Here is a 19,688-nt window from a genome sequence, read left to right on the forward strand (position 1 = left end):
AGATTGCATCAGCAGCAGAGGTTAAAAACAAAGACTGTTTATTAGAACAAAACCCTAACAACTGTGCCTGTTTTTTGTTTTTGTATAGGGACTTAAAGTTCATGTGTAAACTCAGTAAGTTATTCTTGCTGATAGTGAGTGGAGTAAAATGACAGTGTAGACAATCTTGAGTCCCGTTGTAAAGCATATTTACGTGACTGCCAGGGTGACATGGGGAAGGGGAGAGAGAGTTAGAAATTCATGTTGAACAAAACACCAGCAGGGTTAGCTAAGCAGCATGTAAACTTGGTCCAGAACAGGCCCAAAACCTTGGTCCTTGGGCATTCGACTTGATAGTGAAGCCTGAACGAAAAGGAAAAAAGTGGGTCAGCCATCACTCTTTGTGGAACAGAATTGTTTGTAATAAAATTTTAATACCCCATCCCTATTGATGGCTTTAAAAAAAAAAGAAAAAAAAAATGAAAGTAACTGTTGTATTTTGTGTTTCAAAACTAGCATTGTGGTAAAGATTTTGCAAAGATTAGAACAGTCATGCATTTTAAGGTCTGTTTTACAAAACCATTTTCCTAATTCTTCACGTTGAGAAATAAATGACAAAAGTACTGAAGCATTTTCATCTTGAAAATAAAGCATCTTATTTTATATCCCTCTGTAATATGCACACAAAGAAGGTTCTAATTGATACATATGACTATGCCATTATTCCATTACAAGTGTTAAATATATTTTTGTTTTCCTTTTGAAAGCAATTTGATTGTATTTCATGATTGAAGTACCTTTAATTTCTCCAGGTAGGTTTTCTCCTCATTCCACCTGTCCTGGAAGGGAATGAGGTCGGGGGCCACTCTATAGAAATCCACCAACATAATCTACAAAGTAGTATAGCAAATGAATAAAGTGACAAAAAGAATGTATGCTGAAGAAAAACATAACCGTACGGGCAGTGCTTGTAGAGAAGAATCTAGAGCTCTTAAGCATTTGAGTCCTCAGGCTGTGGGGGCCTTTTACAGTTTTCTGAGAAATATCTGTACCCATTAGCCAGAGGGCTTCCAACAGTAAATTGAAAAGGCTTTCTTCAAAACTGATGTTGTTAAAGCATGAATGTTGCAGTGAAATCATTAAGGTAAAGTAATTCTAGGAGGAGAGGTAAAATAAAATATGAAAGGGGTGGTAGGTGATCAAAGAGAAAGGTGCAATTGTATTAAAAGCTGATAAATTGAGAGTAGATGCATATTAAAATCACAGAATAGACAGCTCCTAGTTTATATAAGGGCTAAATAGTTATACCACTATCTCCCTGTCCATGCAACATGGTGTAATGACCAAACTGCCATACAAAGTCCTCACCATCTCATGAAGGATGTCATTGGTCAGAAAGTTGTCTTCGATGTATGTCACGTCCACCTCCATAGGAATTCCATAATCATTTGGCCTGTGCTGGAAAGGGCAGAACAAGGTCAAATCGCTTGTTTCCATATTTATCCAGCACCCCTGCAAAATAATATTACTCACTTCAGCTGGTGGCATCACCCAAAATGGACAAATAGACGACTGAATTCCTGGGTTCCCATGGAAGTAAGGCCCTAAAATAAAAAAAAAAGTAGTGTTTTTGGTTTTCCTCCTTTTCAGTTTATTTTCAAAGGAAATCAAAAAACAATATAGACAAATCTTACCACAGATAAGGCCCAGGCAAGGCTGGAAGCTATTCTCTGTGCCCTGTAACTTGAGTTGATAATCCATTTGTGCCTCAATGTCCTGCAGTGATGGCTGGGCTGGGCTGAAAGGATGACTATGGTACCAACCAACAAGGGATAGACCTCTCAAAAAGAGACTCTGACAAATCTGATGGTGCAAAATGAGGAAAATGTGAGGCAAATTAATAATCATTAAAAAAAACACCTCTCCCCCCTTAGTAAAGGGGTACTATAGTGTTAGGAGAACAAGCCTGTATTCCTAACACTATAGCTGCCTCTCCCCTCTCATGTGCCCCCCTCCCAGGCTAATAAAGGGTAAAAAACCCTTTATTTTCTTACCTCGTGCTCTGCCTCTTCCGGCATCATTCGACAGGGGGACCTAATGCACATGCACGGCAAGCACATTAGGCCCTCCCCATAGGAAAGTATTGAATCAATGCTCTCCTATGGGGATTTAACGGATGCTGGAAGTCCTGATCCAGAGCGACCAAAAGTCACCTAGCATGCACAAAGGGAATGTAGAGACGGTCTTAGTGCTGCAATGTTTTACACTGCGCCCAGACCACTTCAATAAGATGAAGTGGTCTGCGTGCCTAAAGTGTACCTTTAAGCAAATTGTAGTTTGCCATTAATGTGTGGATATTTTTTCTTTTTTTAAATATCTGAAACCCAGTGTGCTTAGCAAAGTGTTACCTCCTCTTCTGTAGTTGCAGCAGTCTCTGTATCTTTTAAACGGGAACGGCAAGGGAAGGCTCGAAGTATAGTCAGCACTGCAAATTGAAAGGTATGATTATATCCCAAAGCCTACAGTGAGGCATTGGTGACACAGAGGAGAAAAGAAGAAGGTGCTTACTTTGGTTGTTGGTATCCCACTGTCCCCCCAGGTATCCCACTACCTCGCTTTTTGTTAGGTGACTGTGGAAATCCTAGATTGAGAAGATATATATAATTAAAAAGTAGTGGACACAGCAGCACACTAAAACAACGATCAAGGGAAATGCACAAACCTTTAGACTCACCAGAAGCAGGAGAGAGTTACTGGAGATGGCTACATGGAATGGCTGGAACTTATTAATGGCTGTAAAAGAGGTCACTTCAACAAGGGTGTGAGGGTCTCTGAAACGGCACAAATTATCGACACATTACAGCTGGTGAGGGAGAAAGGAAACTGTATTTGGGTAAGAATACCACGTGGACACTAGTGCTCACATTTGGTCCTATTTAGTAAGAATAAGATAATTTACATTTTAAGGCCAAAACAGACAAACTGGAAAAAATTCTGTCAGCTATGCTTCTAGTTCGGATATTTTGGCCTTATGTTTGTCTTCTACTTTAGTGAATAACCCTGATATTGTTTAATAAATGGACATATCCTATTCTCCAGTTAGGGGTTATTTTCCAAAAGGTGTTGTAGGTACAGCAAGTGAAGGACTCCTGCTAAGGTGTAAAGAAATTAACTTCACAATATTCACGTTGCCTACCACACAGATCTTTTACAGAAATATGCATCGGCTCGACTACATGAGACAAGATTTCCATCCCACTTACTAATGCAGTGAGCTAAATCCGATGAAACATTTTTTCATACAAACACAATACAGGGGAATTCAATAAGGAAAAAATAGTTGGGAGTTCATAGTGAATAGCATGTTTAAGACCAAAATTGCCAAACTGTAAATTTCTCTCAATTTGTGAGGAATAAGAAAGCATTGTATCGGATGAGATTGTCAATTCTGATGATCTCAGCCAAGGAGGTGGGACAGGGGGCAGAGCCAAATACCACTATGGTCAATCATCATCTGCTCATAGAGATGCATTGAATCAATGCATCTCTAAGGGGAAAGTTCAGAATCTCCATGCAGAGCTTGGAGACGCTGAACATCAGTTCTGCACCGCTAGTGGCCATCTGAGTGACTGCCACAGGAGGTGTCCCAAGGCAGTAATGTAAACAGTGCCTTTTCTCTGAAATGGCAGCGTTTACATTAAAAAGCCTGCAGGGACATACTATACTCACCAGCACCGCTACATTAAGCTGTAGTTGTTGTGGTAACTATAGTGTCCCTTTAATTTGATTTGTGTTTTTACTTTATCTTGTTTTGTGGTTACTGAAAAACGGTATTGCTCTCCCACTTGTATAAGGACAAAGACTCTGTATTTCTTATGCAATAATAAAGAATTTAATAATAAACAGGACATATGGTGAAATATTTTAAATTCATGTGTAAGGCGAGTTGGCTAACAACATACATATGTTATCTGTGAATTTCAATACGTGTCTTTCCACATGTTTACAGGCAGCAGCACGCGGATGCGTGTTGCAGTATTCGTTATTCCTATAGAGGAAAGTAGTAAAGCACAATTGGGAATTAATTGACATCTGTATATTTGATACGAATTTAGCCAGCAAATTGTATGGATAAAATGTTCCTTTAAAATATCTTGTATCGTTTGTATGACAGTAGTCATAACAATAAATAAACCTAATCTGCATTGTGTTCACTTTTTATTACATGGTAACTGAATGCTATTGTTTGGCTGTTTCCTGTACATACTTCCTGAGCCACAGGGGACTACTTTTTGGGGGGGCGTTTGTGAGCTACAAGTGAAACTGAAAATTGACAGCTGTCACTATGCAAAACACATTGTGGCCAAAGGGGACTTTCTGTCGAAGTTACAAAATGTTCAATGGTGTCTCCTGACCAGCATCTGTTCTCTACTCCCATAGTGATAGCTATGGTGGATTGATCAATGTTGCGAAATAAGATTGTAATAACAAAGTTTTTAACCAGGAAAGTATGTATCCAGGGGATGTTACGATTACCCAATTTATTTGTGCAAACCCCAAGGCTTGAACACATTCTACTGATGATGCATTAGCCAACTGAGCTGCTGCTATCTCACTGACCTCAAGATGGAGCTCATCTGAATGAAAGTTAAAGTCCTCAGCATGGGAATGGTTCAATTAAAATGTCTCCCTAATGCATGAGTAATTCAAAAAGCTTCTATCCAAATAACCATCAAAAGAGTCCATAGACTGGGCCTGGAGTGCAACAAATAAAGAGTATGATATAGAAAATATATAATCACATGAAACGTAGGAAATAGGCAAAGAGAAATATCGCGGCCTCCTAAAAAATTAATCACATCGGTCCCAGGTGGGGTGTGGAATAGAGACAATACTTAAAAGCGTAACAAAAAGCTTATCAGACATGTCAGTTGTGCCGTAGAACAATCAAACGAAAGAGAAAGGATAAAAGCAAAACAAAATGCAAATTCCAACCTTCAAACCCAAATAACCCAAAACACAGAAATCCTCAGAAAGTCCCATTAACCAATTTCCTCTGAGCTTTGAGGAACAAATGAAGGGAGATTTGCCACATCACAGATGTGAACAGCAGAATCTAGTGAGAGTTGATAAAATAGAGAAATGCTGCAATATCAGAGGGTAATTTTAAGCAATATTGGCTGCTGTCCTTATCCATGTAAAGAGCTTGTGGTGCACCCCAACAATAAGCAATGCCAGAGTCATGTAGTGGCTTAGTAACCGGACACAGAGAGGATGTTCATTGAACAGTAGAGTAAAAGATGTCCTTAAAAAAAACAAAAAGGAGAGTTGTTGATCTTCAAAAGGTTAATGGCAACTTGCCTTTAAGAGCCACTAGCACTCTATGTTTATCCTGCAATGCTTCAAAACAGAGAATCACATCTCTGGGGACAGGCTCTGGAGTACGGGGAGATTTGGAGAACCGTTACTCTCCAACTATAGTCAGCCCTTTAACCTGTTTAGGAGGTAAGATTGTAGAGAATAGCCTCTGGGCAAAATAGGGTAGTTCATTCATGCAAATAGATCTCTAAAGTCTATCTGCAGGCTCTATCATCCGAAGTGTTGACTTTTGAAGCTAAGGCTTTCTGGGAGTCCATTAGTTTCGGTACCTTCACCTCTGAAGCCAAAACCATGCTCCCACCCTATCTGTCAGTGTATGGACCTCTTCTTTAACAATGGCAATATCTGCTTGAAACAGCTTTTATATATATATATATATATATATATATATATATAAAAAAAAGATTTTCAGTATGTCCCCTTTAGTAACAAGGATATTGAGGATTTGAAAGGTGGGCCAGGAGTCTGTGCTTCTAGGGATGAAACTTGGCCTCAAATGTATATTCCTCAAAAGGGGCACCTATGGAGCTTTAATGCCCTCCCCCATCATGCCAGAAAGGCTTCCTTTTCAAAGCTAGGCATACAGTCTCAACAATATTTAAATAAATTGTATCTTGTAGCTATTTCCTTACTTTTTGTCCCTTCTTCATCTCTCTTTAAGGCAATTACCAATTTTCCTTCATTCCCTCCTCTAACCCATCTCACCTTTCTTTTGTTATCTTTTCTATTGCTTCCCATCCACTTTTTACTCAGTTCACAGAAATATGCACAGATTTGACGTTATTCAGCACACAACTTGTTTGCAACTCTATTTGGAATACTCCCCCTTCCCCTCTTAATCCTCTGTGTCATTTAAGCCTCTTTGTCATTTAAATGATGTCTCATCCAGTAGCCTTTCCTTCCTACCTCTGCTCCACCACCTGCAGTGTCCACTTACCCCTGTGAAGATGTGAAGAATTAGCAGATACCTCTAAAATGAGGGGAAATGTGTCATCTTCTTGTGTCATCCCGGCTTTTACGTCCCTTTGGGGACATATGCATGTGCTGTTCCTTTCATTTCGCTCATATTCGTCAATGAAAACGATTTACCCGGTTATCTTTCTATAACAGAATTGGTGTCTGAATGTGTGAAGGTGAATTACCTCGCTGAATCCCGGCTCCCTAAAGTAGCATATTTCACAGGAATTCGCATTTCACATAAACTGCTTCTCTGCGCTGTGTGTAAAACAGAAGAGAACCCACAGCAGTATTTCAAAACATAGATACATGCAGAGTCTAAACGTTAAGAATAGTGCACATACAGTGAATACATTTAAGTACTGAAAAGCTGCCGATGCACTAAACATAACTCATTACTTTGAAAAGTAGTAAATGAAAACACATGGTAACTCCAAGCACCAATAATTTCAGTGAATCAACTGTGTGACTAAAACTACACAGTACACTTACCCTGTCCATGCTCCACACCACCTTTACCCTGCGGTTTTCGAACTACGGCTTGTTCCATCGTACTCCCTTTCCAGTCTCGCGATTCTTCATATTCCTCCTCTTCAAGCAGGTCATCTTCCTCTCCCTCACTCAGTGGGCTCTGCTTAGAAGCAGAGAAAAGTAATAAAGAGCTGTGATTTGACAAGGAAGACAAACTGTGCGATAGTGTAATATGCGTTATAATAATAACTGACCACTTCAACCGCTGGTCCATGAGGCTGATGCTGTCTTAGCCAAGCCGTCTTGTACTGGTCAAGTTTCTGGCCTTTGTATCGAACGGACGCCCAACCACAGCCAGATTTCTTGGCAGGGTTAACAAGCCTTTTGCAATGTGTAGCCCACGCACTTGGAGAATTGAATGCCTGTCCATTCTCCTGCCATCTGATTTTACCATCCACCAGTAAGTCACCCATGAATTTCTTGCCCTGCGGAAAATAAATAAATAGAATTCATCTTAGGTTCTAGAGACTTTTGGAATTAAACAATATTCATACACACAGTCTGCGTTATTATCTGCAGGTATCAATCTGTGAATATTGTTCACTTTATTTGTCCGAGGTATGAATTATACATATGTTAGTAAATTTTAGTTTGTTTCTTTTCTCATTATGGTTGCAATTTCATTATATAATCTCGTGGTTCTGCGGATTGTGTGAGCTAGTTCCACTGTCTGTTTTTTGATTGAAGAAGATACTTAAGAATTCATATATTTAGAATGAGCAGTGGTTGGAATTTTGGTAAAGTCACTGTATCGTTTACTACTGTTCTCCAAGTATAAAGTGGATGGACTGTCCTTTCTGGTGGCTTCAATGTGAGGGGTTCATACTCCCAAAAGATAGAGCATGCTGTAATGGTGATTTTCTGTGTTCCTGCATGAATTTGATTAAAGGTCCACTCTAGGCACCCAGACCACTTCAGCTTAATGAAGTGGTCTGGGTGCCAGGTCCAGCTAGCTTTTACCCTTTTTTTTATAAACATAGCAGTTTCAGAGAAACTGCTATGTTTATACTGAGGGTTAAGCCAGCCTCCAGAGCCTCTAGCCTCTCATTGACAGCCGCTAGAGGCGCTTGCGTGCTTCTCACTGTGAAAATCACAGTGAGAGCACGCAAGCGTCCATAGGAAAGCACTGTAAATGCTTTCCTATGAGGCCGGCTAAATGCGAGCGCGGCTCCTGCCGCGCATGCGCATTCAGCCGATGACGTCACAAGGAAGAAGGAGAAGAGGAGGAAAGCTCCCCGCCCGGCGCTGGAGAAAGAGGTAAGTTTAACCCCTTCCTCCCCCCAGAGCCCGGCGGGAGGGGGTCCCTGAGGGTGGGGGCACCCTCAGGGCACTCTAGTGCCAGGAAAACAAGTATGTTTTCCTGGCACTAGAGTGGTCCTTTAAACATATCTAAGAAGAAGAAAGTGCATTTTCTTGTTTTTTCATGTTCTTATATAAGATCCATTAATATGTACAACGGTTCAAAGTAGAAAATTAATGGGAAACAAATGCAGTTATATACAGGCTGCAGTTCAACGTCCCTGAAAGATAAGAATCTGAGAATGGACTTCCTGAAGACTGTTGCCAACAAAAATTCATCCAACGAAGACATCCAGCCATCATGAATTAAATACTGCATGCACTAGCAAAGAGGACGGAATCAGCCTATGATTAACACCTTCATAATAGATACAAACAAGCAAGAGCAGACAGTACTCACATAATATTTGGATTTCAATTCAAAGTTTAGCAAATAAACCACAAGAAGTTCTTACTTATAAAGAGGTCAAGTTGTGAAAAGTTTGATTTTTAAGAATGATTTTTAAATAATAAATGTTCCCTTTGCTTAGAGGGACACTGCACACATCTAAAGCATTTTAGCTTTCTGAAAAGCCTTGTGTGTCAATCGTGTGTCCTCTTTTATTAATTTTACAAAAAGTGCAGATTTTTCAATAGAAATTTAATTATGAATTAACCTTGTTACACTCACCTGGCTGTCAGACAACAATGTCCTGTTACTTCCTGGTTTGGTTAGTTCAGTGGAGCTAAACTCGAGTGGCAGCAATTGCCCAGAGCACCAGCCTTGCAATTGAGCTGCATTGGTAAGTCTGTGATTGAATATTCACAGAAAGTCTGGGCCGGGGAAGAATGGGAGGGCTTGCAATGGATCTGCAGGTTTTGCAAGGGGTTTTTAGATATACCCAATGAAAAAAGGCATCATTATATACATGTATGTTCTTATTGGGGATATACATATGCTGAACAGTGACTTACTTGCTAAACCTGCATCAATATAATTACATTTTATATCAGGTTTCCTCTGTACCCTGTTGTCAGTCTGTCACCCCTGTATTATTCTTTCTGCCCCTTTTTCTCTGTTTCTCAGTTCAGGCTTATTCCCCAAAATTGTATTGAGAAATCAATGTGGTACAAAAAAAAAAAAATTATCACAGGAAATGTGATATATGACAAGAGCAGAACATGTAATATTCCAAAAGGAACATGCATTAAAAAAAATAATAATGGGGGCGGGGCCCGACAGCCGAGCTAGCCAGACGCACATGCAGAGAGCTCTGACTCAAATCAACCTAATATTGGCTAATATTGGCCAAAATCTCGACTATAGCAGTCTTGCTCAACTATAACTACTGTCTGAACCGAGTAGGGGAGAGTGGACACCTGAATTATAATCTTTTACCGAGAAAAACCACACTCCACAAATGCGGCCTAGCGAAGAAAGCGGCCTAGTGGTAGGGGGAGGCGGCCGATCTCCCACCATGGGGACCGCTATAAGCAGCAGCTCTCCTGACACCCCGCATCCCCCCCCTTTCGGACCGGTGGGGGTCATCCCGGTCCCCACTGGGGAATCTTACATACCTACTCGAAATGGCTGACCCGCCGGAGTGGGGACCTCAGATCAGGCCAAAGATGGCCGCTAAGCAGCAACCCCTGCAGCCAACACCAAGCCCTGAAATCCAGACCTGGAGAGAGCACTTTGAGGCTCGGTTTGATCGAGTCTGCCAGGAATTCTTTAAGCACATGGAAAATAAAGCCACCCGCAATAATCTATTCGCTGTGAAGGGGAAAGAGTTTGCACCGTCTACTTACCGATCCAGCGCACACAAAGAAACACACCCCTCCTGCAGACACTCCAGGCACCAAATCGCAAAGCAGCACGCCATCACCGACCACTCATCCTACCATCTTGCAGTGGCTTCTCTGCACGACGCTCCAAACCAATCCGTCGCAGGGTTCACATTAGGCAACGCAGATCAAGAGCACAGAGTAAGCCCAGAGACCAAGATCCAGCTACAGGACTCGAGGGACTGTCGATTAGGGCAGAACAGAAGCACACAAGCATCTGGGACCGGAGGGGCTCTCACCTGCAGAACGATGGACTCAGGTCCCCCAAGGCTAACAACCTACCATCAGCAGGCATTGGTTCAGCACTCGCTGGCAGAGACATACAGGCCCCTTAATGCAAAGCTTTAATGCAAGGCTATGTTGTTGTTGCCTTTTTCCTTTTTTTTTTTTCTCTGTGTTTTACTTCCATCCCTTAACAGTCAGGATATCTGCCTCTGCAGTATCTCTCTAAGGCAATGCAGATGTACAACCAGTGGAAACTGTGCTTTAATTATATTTCCTTTCCATATTAGTTTCACGGTTTTCACTGGTTTTATTACTTTGATCCAGCCTAAGTCTTCGCCAACATGTTTCCCTGTCACTTATGATAATTCAGTATGTTACCTACTGTTCATAACTAGCAAATGCCATGCCCAGGGATTATTTATGTATAAAATAAGCTATTTCTACATTCTATAAAAGTAAATACCCAGTGGTTACTACCTAGCTAATCATTAACTTAATCTATGATATTAACCTGTTATTGTTTCAAGTTGTAATGTTTGACCTAACCCTGTATCACACCTTCTCAGATAAGACGAACTGACAAACTATTTGATAAGTGACAATTATATATAAAATGTGCAGAACCCTCTAATGCCTCACTATTGTAACATGATGTTTCATTACATGTTTTCCTTGCTGTTGTGGCATGATAAGCATGACTTGTTGAACCCTTGCACAAATAAAATAAAGAATTTAAAAAAAAAATAAAAAAATAATAATAATAAAAAAAGGTTAAGATGCATTCGTTATTTATTTTAGATTATCTGTTGCCCTTTAAAAATAAAAAAAAAGCCACCAAACCACCAAAGAAACTTTCAGTACCAGAACACTCTCCTCACTTTAGCCCCGTCTTACTCGATGGAGGTAAACTTAAATACAGGTGCTTGCGCAGAGTGAAATTTAACACAGTGAGCACGGTCATACAGCTCATTGACAAGTCTGATTGGGCGGCCACCTTGTTCCGCAAGGCATCTGAATGAGAAACCTCTGACTGGTTATTCCCAGGATCAGATAAAAAAAAAAAAAGTGTGAGCTGGGGAAGAAGGGGGTGGGGAGCAGTAGCAGCTGAGTGTGTAAGAGTATCTGAGTGTATTTAGAAGTGCACCTGAGTGTGCACCAGGCATAGATGGCCAGCCTTTCAAGTACCCTGCAGATATGAAAAAGTGAAACTTCCCATTACTTACCACACCTGAAAATATTATATTTTAATATTAAAGCAACAATTTATTAGGTGTGCCTCGGAAATATCTGTACAGAGCACTGTAGTGATTATGGTGCCAGGAGTACCCTGCAACCCTCCGCAAAATCAGTAAACAGCTTGCTATCTGCAACCGCGGTTAAGTTTGTATCCAGTAGGTGGCAGCAGAGTATAATCAAGCCACACAAATACTGTAAATTATCATTGGAGAAAGTAGCATAAACAGTTAAACAAAGCTGGACAAACACAGATGATATCAGCACAGACAAACATCACAAAGCAAAGCCAGTCAGCTTAAAGGGTATCTGTCATCGGTAATTTCACTTATGCCCCTTTCAAAGAGCGTACTATTTCACCTGTACATAGTGCTGGCAGATTTGCTAGCAAATGTATAGATTGGGAGAAAAACCCTATTTAAAAATTAAACTGGATTTAAATTTAACCTCCCCACAGGCGGTCCTTCTGTTCTCCCAAGCAAAGCCAGTGCCATGCAGGCGCTGCAGTTGCTACAGAAACTCACTAGCCAACGCTGCTAGCGTCATACAGTAGGTCTGCCCTGCTTGGGCAAGCGTCCACATGAAATGCTAATCACAGAAGACCAGAGGAGGAGCAGAGGACGGGCCGGATGTGGGTGTTACACAAACTCACAAGATAGCCGTGCTGGAAAGGAGTTGAGTATATCTCGAAATATTACATTGAATGCATAAAGTATTTTGGTCATATATTATGTATTCAATGCATATACAGGGGAAAGTTAAGGTCAGTTCATTTTTTCATTACAGGTTCACTTTAAATAAGTGTGCAAGCATTTGGAACCAGACCCATACGTACACAGTGAAGATTTCATTAATATAGTGCACGCACAGAGTGAAACATGCAGGACAGAAAGCTCCTGTTAAAGTGCAAAAAGGAAAGGGAACGACTATAAACGGTTATTAATCCCGAGCAAGCACAACCGAACCAGGAAGACATGTGAAACAACAGTTCCGCATCGAGTTCAGAAGCTAAATATTTATACTGCACGCAATACAGAAGTGCTTGCAGATATCAGATCAGGGTTCTGGGAAGTATGATTATTTTATTGACAGGCTTTCCCACTGTACTGGATCCCTTCATTATTATAAAAAAAAACAAAAGTATATATTGAGCATTTTTGGCATTATGTACGTTCCTATCGTAAAATATTACTTAAGGGGGGGCGGAGCTAGCGCCCAGCGAGATTGGACGCACGACTGCAGCTCTCCCGGTCGGCAAACACTAATGGCTTAAATACTGCCGATACAAACCCTCACACGACCCGGGCGACGGTCGGAAAGAGCGCCCACACCGATGGGGAGAAAAAACAAAAAAACGCGAGCGGATCAGCCGCGGTTTACAGCGGACATAAGAGACCTGCTGAAGAGACCGCATGGCGCGGTCGGATCCAATATAGTGGCCGAGTACGACGACTTCACTGACAGTTTAGAAGAGGCCCCAGTACACAGCCCAAGTACGCTGGGGTATAAAGGGTAATCCCTTTGTCCGCTGACAACTACGCTGGCAGCTAGGGGAGTGAAGTACCGCTGGGGACCTACACATGTACTCCTCATTCAGCACCAAGGCACTGAACAAAGGGTGGCGGACATTTCTGAGATGGACACTGTCCTGGCGGCCCTGGGCCTCACAACCCCACCCCCCTCTACAACCTGGGACCCAGCAAAAACAAATATAGACAGAATTTAAATAAATTAAAAAAAAAAAGGCTAGGTATGTTTTTTTATTGTCAAACATATTTTTGTATAATCAAAAGGTATAAATTTTTTTTTAGATATGTATGATGGACTTATGGTATTACCTGCTTAAAAAGAAAAATTGAAATCATAAACACTGTGCATTTGCCTCTTTTAATGTCTCACCAGATAATGTATGGACAGAACCCCCTGCCCAGCCTCTATCAAACCATCCTTTAACAGAACCCGCAGGGTGATGCCCCTTTTGGTCAGGTAGGTGCCGGCCTTTCCTGATGCAACTGCTCTCACAGAACTTTCCACCTCCGGATCTTCCAATTCTTCCTCATCGTCTTCCAAACCTTCTTCCCCCCATGGCAACTGCGCCTCCATCTACAAAATGGACCAGAGATTTGTTGACATATGAGAATATACATATCTCAAAACATCTTGAAAACAAGCGTGTTCCGTACACCCAGAGACTGTTCCATACTCCGCTGTATTGATCAATTAACATTTAAGCATTATTTTTTTTTTTTAATTCTTTATTTTGGTGTGCATAGAAATTACAAACTTGCCGTCACTGCCACAACAGCAGTTGCCGGCGGTTCTGGTATAGCAAACATAAGTTACAACTGCACAATTTTTATCTTTAACATACAAGCTTGGTTTCAGGCGAAGTAGTAGCTATGTCAGTGAACATGCAACATGCAGCGTAGCAAAGTAGACAAGAACGGGTATGCAAACTGACAATAAAATAAAATACTTACAGACATGTACAAGCTCAGGTGTCTGACATAGTGATATTTGCTCTAATTCTTGTCTGCGTCACGTCCTAGGCCCTGAGTCTTGCTATAAAGTTATGTCAAATAAAAGCATGAATAAAACCAAAAGTAATGCAAAGTAAACTTTGGTTCAGTCGATTGAATGTAAACAAGCTGAATTCTAGTAGCTAGCCTCTGCTTTGTAGATTCCGCTGGGACTTCCCTGCCCCTTACTGCTAACAGCTATACATATGCGGGCAGGTGGGTAGGTTAGGTGATGCCCAGGCCCGTACTAGGAATAGTTACTTAAGCATAATAAAGTAAAATAAAATTAAATTAAAAAAAAAAGGGGGTAACAATAATGATTTTAAATACATAGAACAGGCTCATGTAGTCTTAGGTCACGAGACTTCATAGGTTTAAGTGTAAGCGCTTGCATCTATATCCGTTTACAAAAGATATGATAAGCATGGTGATTATATACACAGATTATATCCTGCTTGCTACTACATCATGCACTGCACTTTTCTACACATTGCAAGCTAACATGCATGCAGCTGATATGCCTCTGACGTAATGCTAGTTATAGCTAAACAATTATGCAGTGTATGTGAGACATTTTGCGCTTATTTAAGGAGAACGAAGCTCCTGGCTTTACCCATCAGCTTGAGGGTAGCTTAATTAGCATGGCATAGCAATGTAGCGTGCAATAGCAAGCATGCATATTGTCAAAAATGGAAAAGTAAAAATAAAATTAAAAGTAAAACCACCGGTGGTAGACCTGTCCACATGTATGTCCCTGTCCCCAGAGTGCTATGGTGCAACATAGGAGGGCACTGGGTGGTTGGCAAGTCCAAGGCTGGGGTCGGCCACCTTCGTTGGGTGATGTATGGAGGTCTGTGTATGAGAGTCTCATGATGTGGGCGAGCCGCTCGTTGGTCAGTGGCATATGCGAGTGAGAAGGGCAGCCGATGGACTCCATTGCCTTGGTGTCGGCTTAGATTTTCCGTTGGTGCCGCTAGTCGTTTCAGTCGGCATTTTCCCCCAGGCCCAGCCTCAGGGATACCAGGTGAGTGGTGCTTCTGTGGGCTCTGTTCGCCGAGGCTGTCATCCGTCTCCTGCCCCAGCCTGTTCTCCTTGTAGTCGGAAGGCATGGTCCCATGCGGGCTTAGTCGGTGAGGGTGATGCTGTTTTCGCCTGAAGGCATGCGAGCTTGCGTGATGTAGTGCTGATCGCACGCGCCGCCATTTTAGAGGCCAGGCTCGTGGTGCGCGCCTTCCGATGCTGTGCATTGTAGGGTGAGGATTCCCCCCGGTGGGGACCGGGATAATCCCCCCGGTCCAAGGGGGGGGGGGAGCGAGGCCTGTGAGGTGCATCGCAAGGCTGTTAAGTGGCGGCCAGGTTCGCAAACAGGACGGCGGCCGTCCGTCCCGCTCTCCACCCTCATAGGCCGCAGACCCCGAAGTCCCGTATCGCCCGCAGGGGGTTCCGGCACTCCCGATCTCAGGGTCCGCGGTGGCTCCAGCTTCTGCCCGGATGCTTGACAAAGCTTCAGGTCACTCCGTTTGCGTTTTTGCTTATATTTTTAACCGTAGTGGACCAGGTTTATCGGGAGCCTCTGTGGCCAGCGACCGGTCAGCATGGCGGTCAGGCCCTGCCCCCCACATTTAAGCATTATTAAAGTCAATTTCGTCCAATCTGGATGACAACGATTGGGGTGGGTGCTGGGGGCGGATTAGCTCAGTGATTTCAGCCAATCACTTCTATTAACACTTTCACATAATCTGGGTCATTGTCAATGACATGGATAACGTTAAAGTGACACTCTAGACCCCTTAAGTACTTTAGCTTGCATAAGTCTTTTTTTTGTGTGAAAAGCATGGCAAGCAAGAGGGGAGGGCTTGCCGAGGCTGCAGATAAAAGATCTGCAGCTTCTGCAAGATTTTTTTTTAGATATATCTGCAATTTAAAAATAAAAATTAATTGCAAAATATACATTAAGCGGCATGGATGTCTCTGGGAAGTCGTTGGAGGTGGTCATAGGCAGCAGTGTACGAACTGCCTGCTCTAGGAAAATGTAGTGTTCAAACTGCAAGAACAGGCTATATTTATCAGGATTCCTACATTAAAAGGTAGACTATAGTCACCAGAACAACTACAGCTTAATGTATGGTGTATATAGCCTGTCCTTACAGGCTTTTTAATGTAAACATTGCCTTTCAAGAGAAATGCAATTGGAAATGCATTTTTTTTTTTTTTAGGAGATGCTGATTGGCCCAGCGCAGCATTTGCCGTGTATGCGCAAAAGCCTTCCAATGCTTTCCTATAGGAGATTATTAAGTTTGAGGACTCACCTATTTACTACAAAGGGATCCGGGAGGCCTAAACATTTATTTTATCACTATAGTGTCACAAATACATGTTTGTTTTCCTTTAAGCTGCTGGTAAAAATAGCATTCCTTTAAAAATAAAAATACAGTGTTAGGAATACAAAACTGTACTCCCCACACAATAGTGTCTCTCTGCCCCCACCCAATGACAGTGGAAGGGCAAAAAACAAAAAAAACTTTTTTCACTTACCTGATTCTAGCACTGAGGTCCCTCGGCACTAGACCTACTTTAATGTGGTTCAAACGTCAGTGTGGTCTGAGAACCTAATGTGCTTAATTCCTGTGGGGACTTGCAAGACGGTGGATGTCCTCATGCAAACCATGTGAACGTCCAGCGTCATTCCGTGAAACTGCAGGAAGCACCTCTAGTGGCTAACTGGTAGACAGCACTAGAGGTAGTCAACCCTGCAATGTAAGATTTCCAGTTTCTCTAAAAACTGCAATGCCTTCACTTGCAGGGTTAAAGCGAATGGGACACTGCACCCAGACCACTTCAATGAGATGAAGTGGTCTGGGTGCCTATAGTTTCTCTTTAAGATCCCACAAGGACCTAGGCATGTTACTGGTTTGGGCCCCACACTCCATTTTCACAAGGAGATCGAGAATGGGACCAGCGGCCATTTATAACCCATGGACCCTTGGCGAATGTCTAAGGTCACCTTATGGTAAATACTGCTTAGTAGGAGATAAGAACTTCTGTGCTGTAAGATCTGATTGAAAGCTAAACTTTCTTTTTCCATGGATACAGTTAGTCAGTCATGGGAGGTGAAGCTAGGGCTACATAAACAAAAACAAAAAGTGCTATTTAACTCTTAAACGGCAGAGAATTGAGACCGCAGTGGCATAAACTGTACACCATAACTGCTTAATTAAGCTAAAGTTGTGTTGGTACCTACAGTATTCCTTTAATCCTTAAGGTAAAACGACACCCAAGAGCTCCTTGCACCATAACAACATGATTGCTATTAAGTTGTTATGGTGCCTGCAGTGTCCATTTAAGAACTGCATTCTGCTTAGTTCAGCCCTGGAATCAGTAGCACACTTACAGGTGACTTGGTGCTCTAAGCAATATAAGCAGTACATTCTGGTTGTGAAGAATTAACAGAATGAGGAAGCAGTAAAATGGGACATAGGTTATGTTATGCATAAAGAGAAATGTGATATAAGAGTGACAGACAATAAGCAGAATTGCATTTTGCACATGGGATCTTAGATCAATGACAGTCTGTTAGATTAACTAATGTATTCAGCATTTTACATTCCATCTGATGCAGGAACAAATAACTGATCACATAAGATTAGTGAATCACTCTGAGAAGGTAAATAAATTGTATTTTTGACCAACAGCAGCAACAATGACATTGGATGTGGTCCTTAAAAAACCCAGAAGCTTACTGAAAGCTACATCTGATTTACCTATGGTGGACAGACTGCACATTTAAACACCACTGAGGAAGACTTTGAGACTTTTTTAAATTAATATTAATATACTCACAGCAATCATCTGCCAACAGATATATAACTAATAGACTCCCTACATACTGCCCCATTGTAAACATGTCCCATTGTCTCCTTCCTCTTCACCCCTGATCCCCACCCTCCCACATCGCCCCTTCCCCGCCCTGTGGACGACCCTTCTCCAAACACCCAAACCTTTCCTCCCCTCTCCATAGCCCACCCCCATCACCCCTAGCCAGGCCCTTTCCTACCTTTCTTCTTCCGCCCTTTTCTCCCTCTATTCTCCGGCTTAGAGCAATGTCAGTAATAAACACAGGGCAGCAGGGACACACAATGATAGTACATTATCCGAGAATATATCGCTGATTCCTCTGAGATTATGGGGTTAATATGGCTTGGCTGGCGGTGTCTGCAGGGTGCATGGAGGGCTGTAGGGTGGTGGTACGGGCTTATTGGATGCAGTGAGTTCAAAACACATGAGTTATAATGTAACGATAAAACAATAGAGGAGCCTTGTTCTTATCGCTGGCTTTTAATGCTGCTTGGAATGGAGGCACATAGCGGCCGTGGCAGGTATCAGGGAGGACATTAGAACTCAGCACAGGATGGAATCCTGAGAGATAACTGTAACCATTCTCAGAACCTGTGTTCTCACAATCTGCATTATCTAAACTGTGCAACCAAAACCTGCATTATATAAACCTGTGTTATCAGAACCTGCCTTATCACAATCTGCATTATCTAAACTGTGCCATCAGAACCTGCATTATATGAACCTGTGTTATCAGAACCTGCCTTATCAGAACCTGTGTTATCACAATCTGCATTATCTAAACTGTGCCATCAGAACCTGCATTATATGAACCTGCCTTATCAGAATCTGTGCTATCACAATCTGCATTATCTAAATTGTGCTATCAGAATCTGTGTTATCAGAACTTGCCTTATCAGAATCTGTGCTATCAGAACCAGTGGTATTGTTATGGTACTTTTTAAAAGTAAACCAAAATGTTTAAATGTCTATCTGTTCCTGTCCAAATCAATAAAATTAAATTGCGTATATACGCTGAAGTAATTAAGTCTGACACACAAGGTTCAGGTTAAAATAACTTCGAGAAAGTTTATTGGCAAGTGAAGAAAAAGCGGGCGCGCAGGCCCTTTTAAGAGGCATTTTGCGTCATCATTGATTATTAGAATATCAGCAAATAAACATCATCAATTGGATTAATTGTTACGGTAAGTGTCGGTGTTAGTGTCTTACCTATTGGTTCAAAAAATTAAGAGGTTAGTCCCGTGTCCACCCACCAGAGGTGGGATTATTCTGGACACGGGTGGGGATAAGGGGGTCCTAAGCGTCATTTTACACGGTCAATGATATCAGGCTTCATGTCCAGGTGCAAGGTCTCTTATGAATAGAACATTTCATTACTACTGTGTTCTGTGGCCTTCAAACTATACTATCTTACAAGTTCTAAGGAGTAGCCAGCAAGTCTTAAGGAGTAGCCAGCACCTCCTGGTACTTGTCCTTGCAGGAAAACACAGTCTTTGTCTACTGTACTAATTGGGTTGAGAAGTTCAGTCACGTAATGTAGTTTTAAAATGAACAAGTTAAGTCATGAGGACAAAATGGAGGATTGAGGAAGTCAGGTTAGGAGGACAAAATGGAGGATCATCACAGTATAAAGTTAAAATGGAGTTAGTACAATAATTCAATACAAGTACAATAAGGATTTTTAATAATCCCACATCAGTCCCCCCTATGAAATGTTAGATTCTAAGAGATAAAAACTTTATTATGTTAGTATCAGAAGACGTGTTAACCCAAAGGCACAGAAACCCCGTGGCCGCTAGCTAGGTGTTAATGCAAAGTGCAAGTCTGTCCCTAGAGCTGACCCTAATAGGCTAACTCATCTATCAGTATGGCTCTCGAACACTTCAC

At 41.9% G+C, this 19,688-nt stretch overlaps 1 protein-coding gene across 5 annotated transcripts; it reads right to left on the reverse strand.

The window, feature by feature from the left end:
• Positions 1-26: 26 nt before the first annotated feature.
• On the reverse strand, positions 27-18,224 carry MPND (MPN domain containing). 5 transcript variants are annotated; one of them, XM_063455930.1, is made up of 13 exons: positions 17,787-17,847; positions 13,327-13,530; positions 7,041-7,271; positions 6,808-6,949; positions 6,501-6,573; positions 2,714-2,810; positions 2,548-2,620; positions 2,388-2,464; positions 1,674-1,842; positions 1,513-1,583; positions 1,348-1,437; positions 777-869; positions 27-342 (listed from the first exon to the last, which is right to left on the reverse strand). In XM_063455930.1, exons 1-13 carry the CDS (start codon positions 17,793-17,795, stop codon positions 265-267), a joined length of 1,407 nt encoding a protein of 468 aa, XP_063312000.1. In that variant the 5' UTR covers positions 17,796-17,847; the 3' UTR covers positions 27-264. The 5 variants fall into 5 exon arrangements, with proteins under 5 accessions (XP_063312000.1, XP_063312001.1, XP_063311999.1 ...); XM_063455931.1 differs by having other exon boundaries at positions 6,808-6,946; positions 17,787-17,840; XM_063455929.1 differs by lacking the exon at positions 17,787-17,847 and adding an exon at positions 18,001-18,224 and having other exon boundaries at positions 1,348-1,583.
• Between the last annotated feature and the right edge of the window lie 1,464 nt (positions 18,225-19,688).

Source organism: Pelobates fuscus, chromosome 5 (genome assembly GCF_036172605.1).
Source record: "Pelobates fuscus isolate aPelFus1 chromosome 5, aPelFus1.pri, whole genome shotgun sequence".
Classification (NCBI taxonomy): domain Eukaryota; kingdom Metazoa; phylum Chordata; class Amphibia; order Anura; family Pelobatidae; genus Pelobates; species Pelobates fuscus.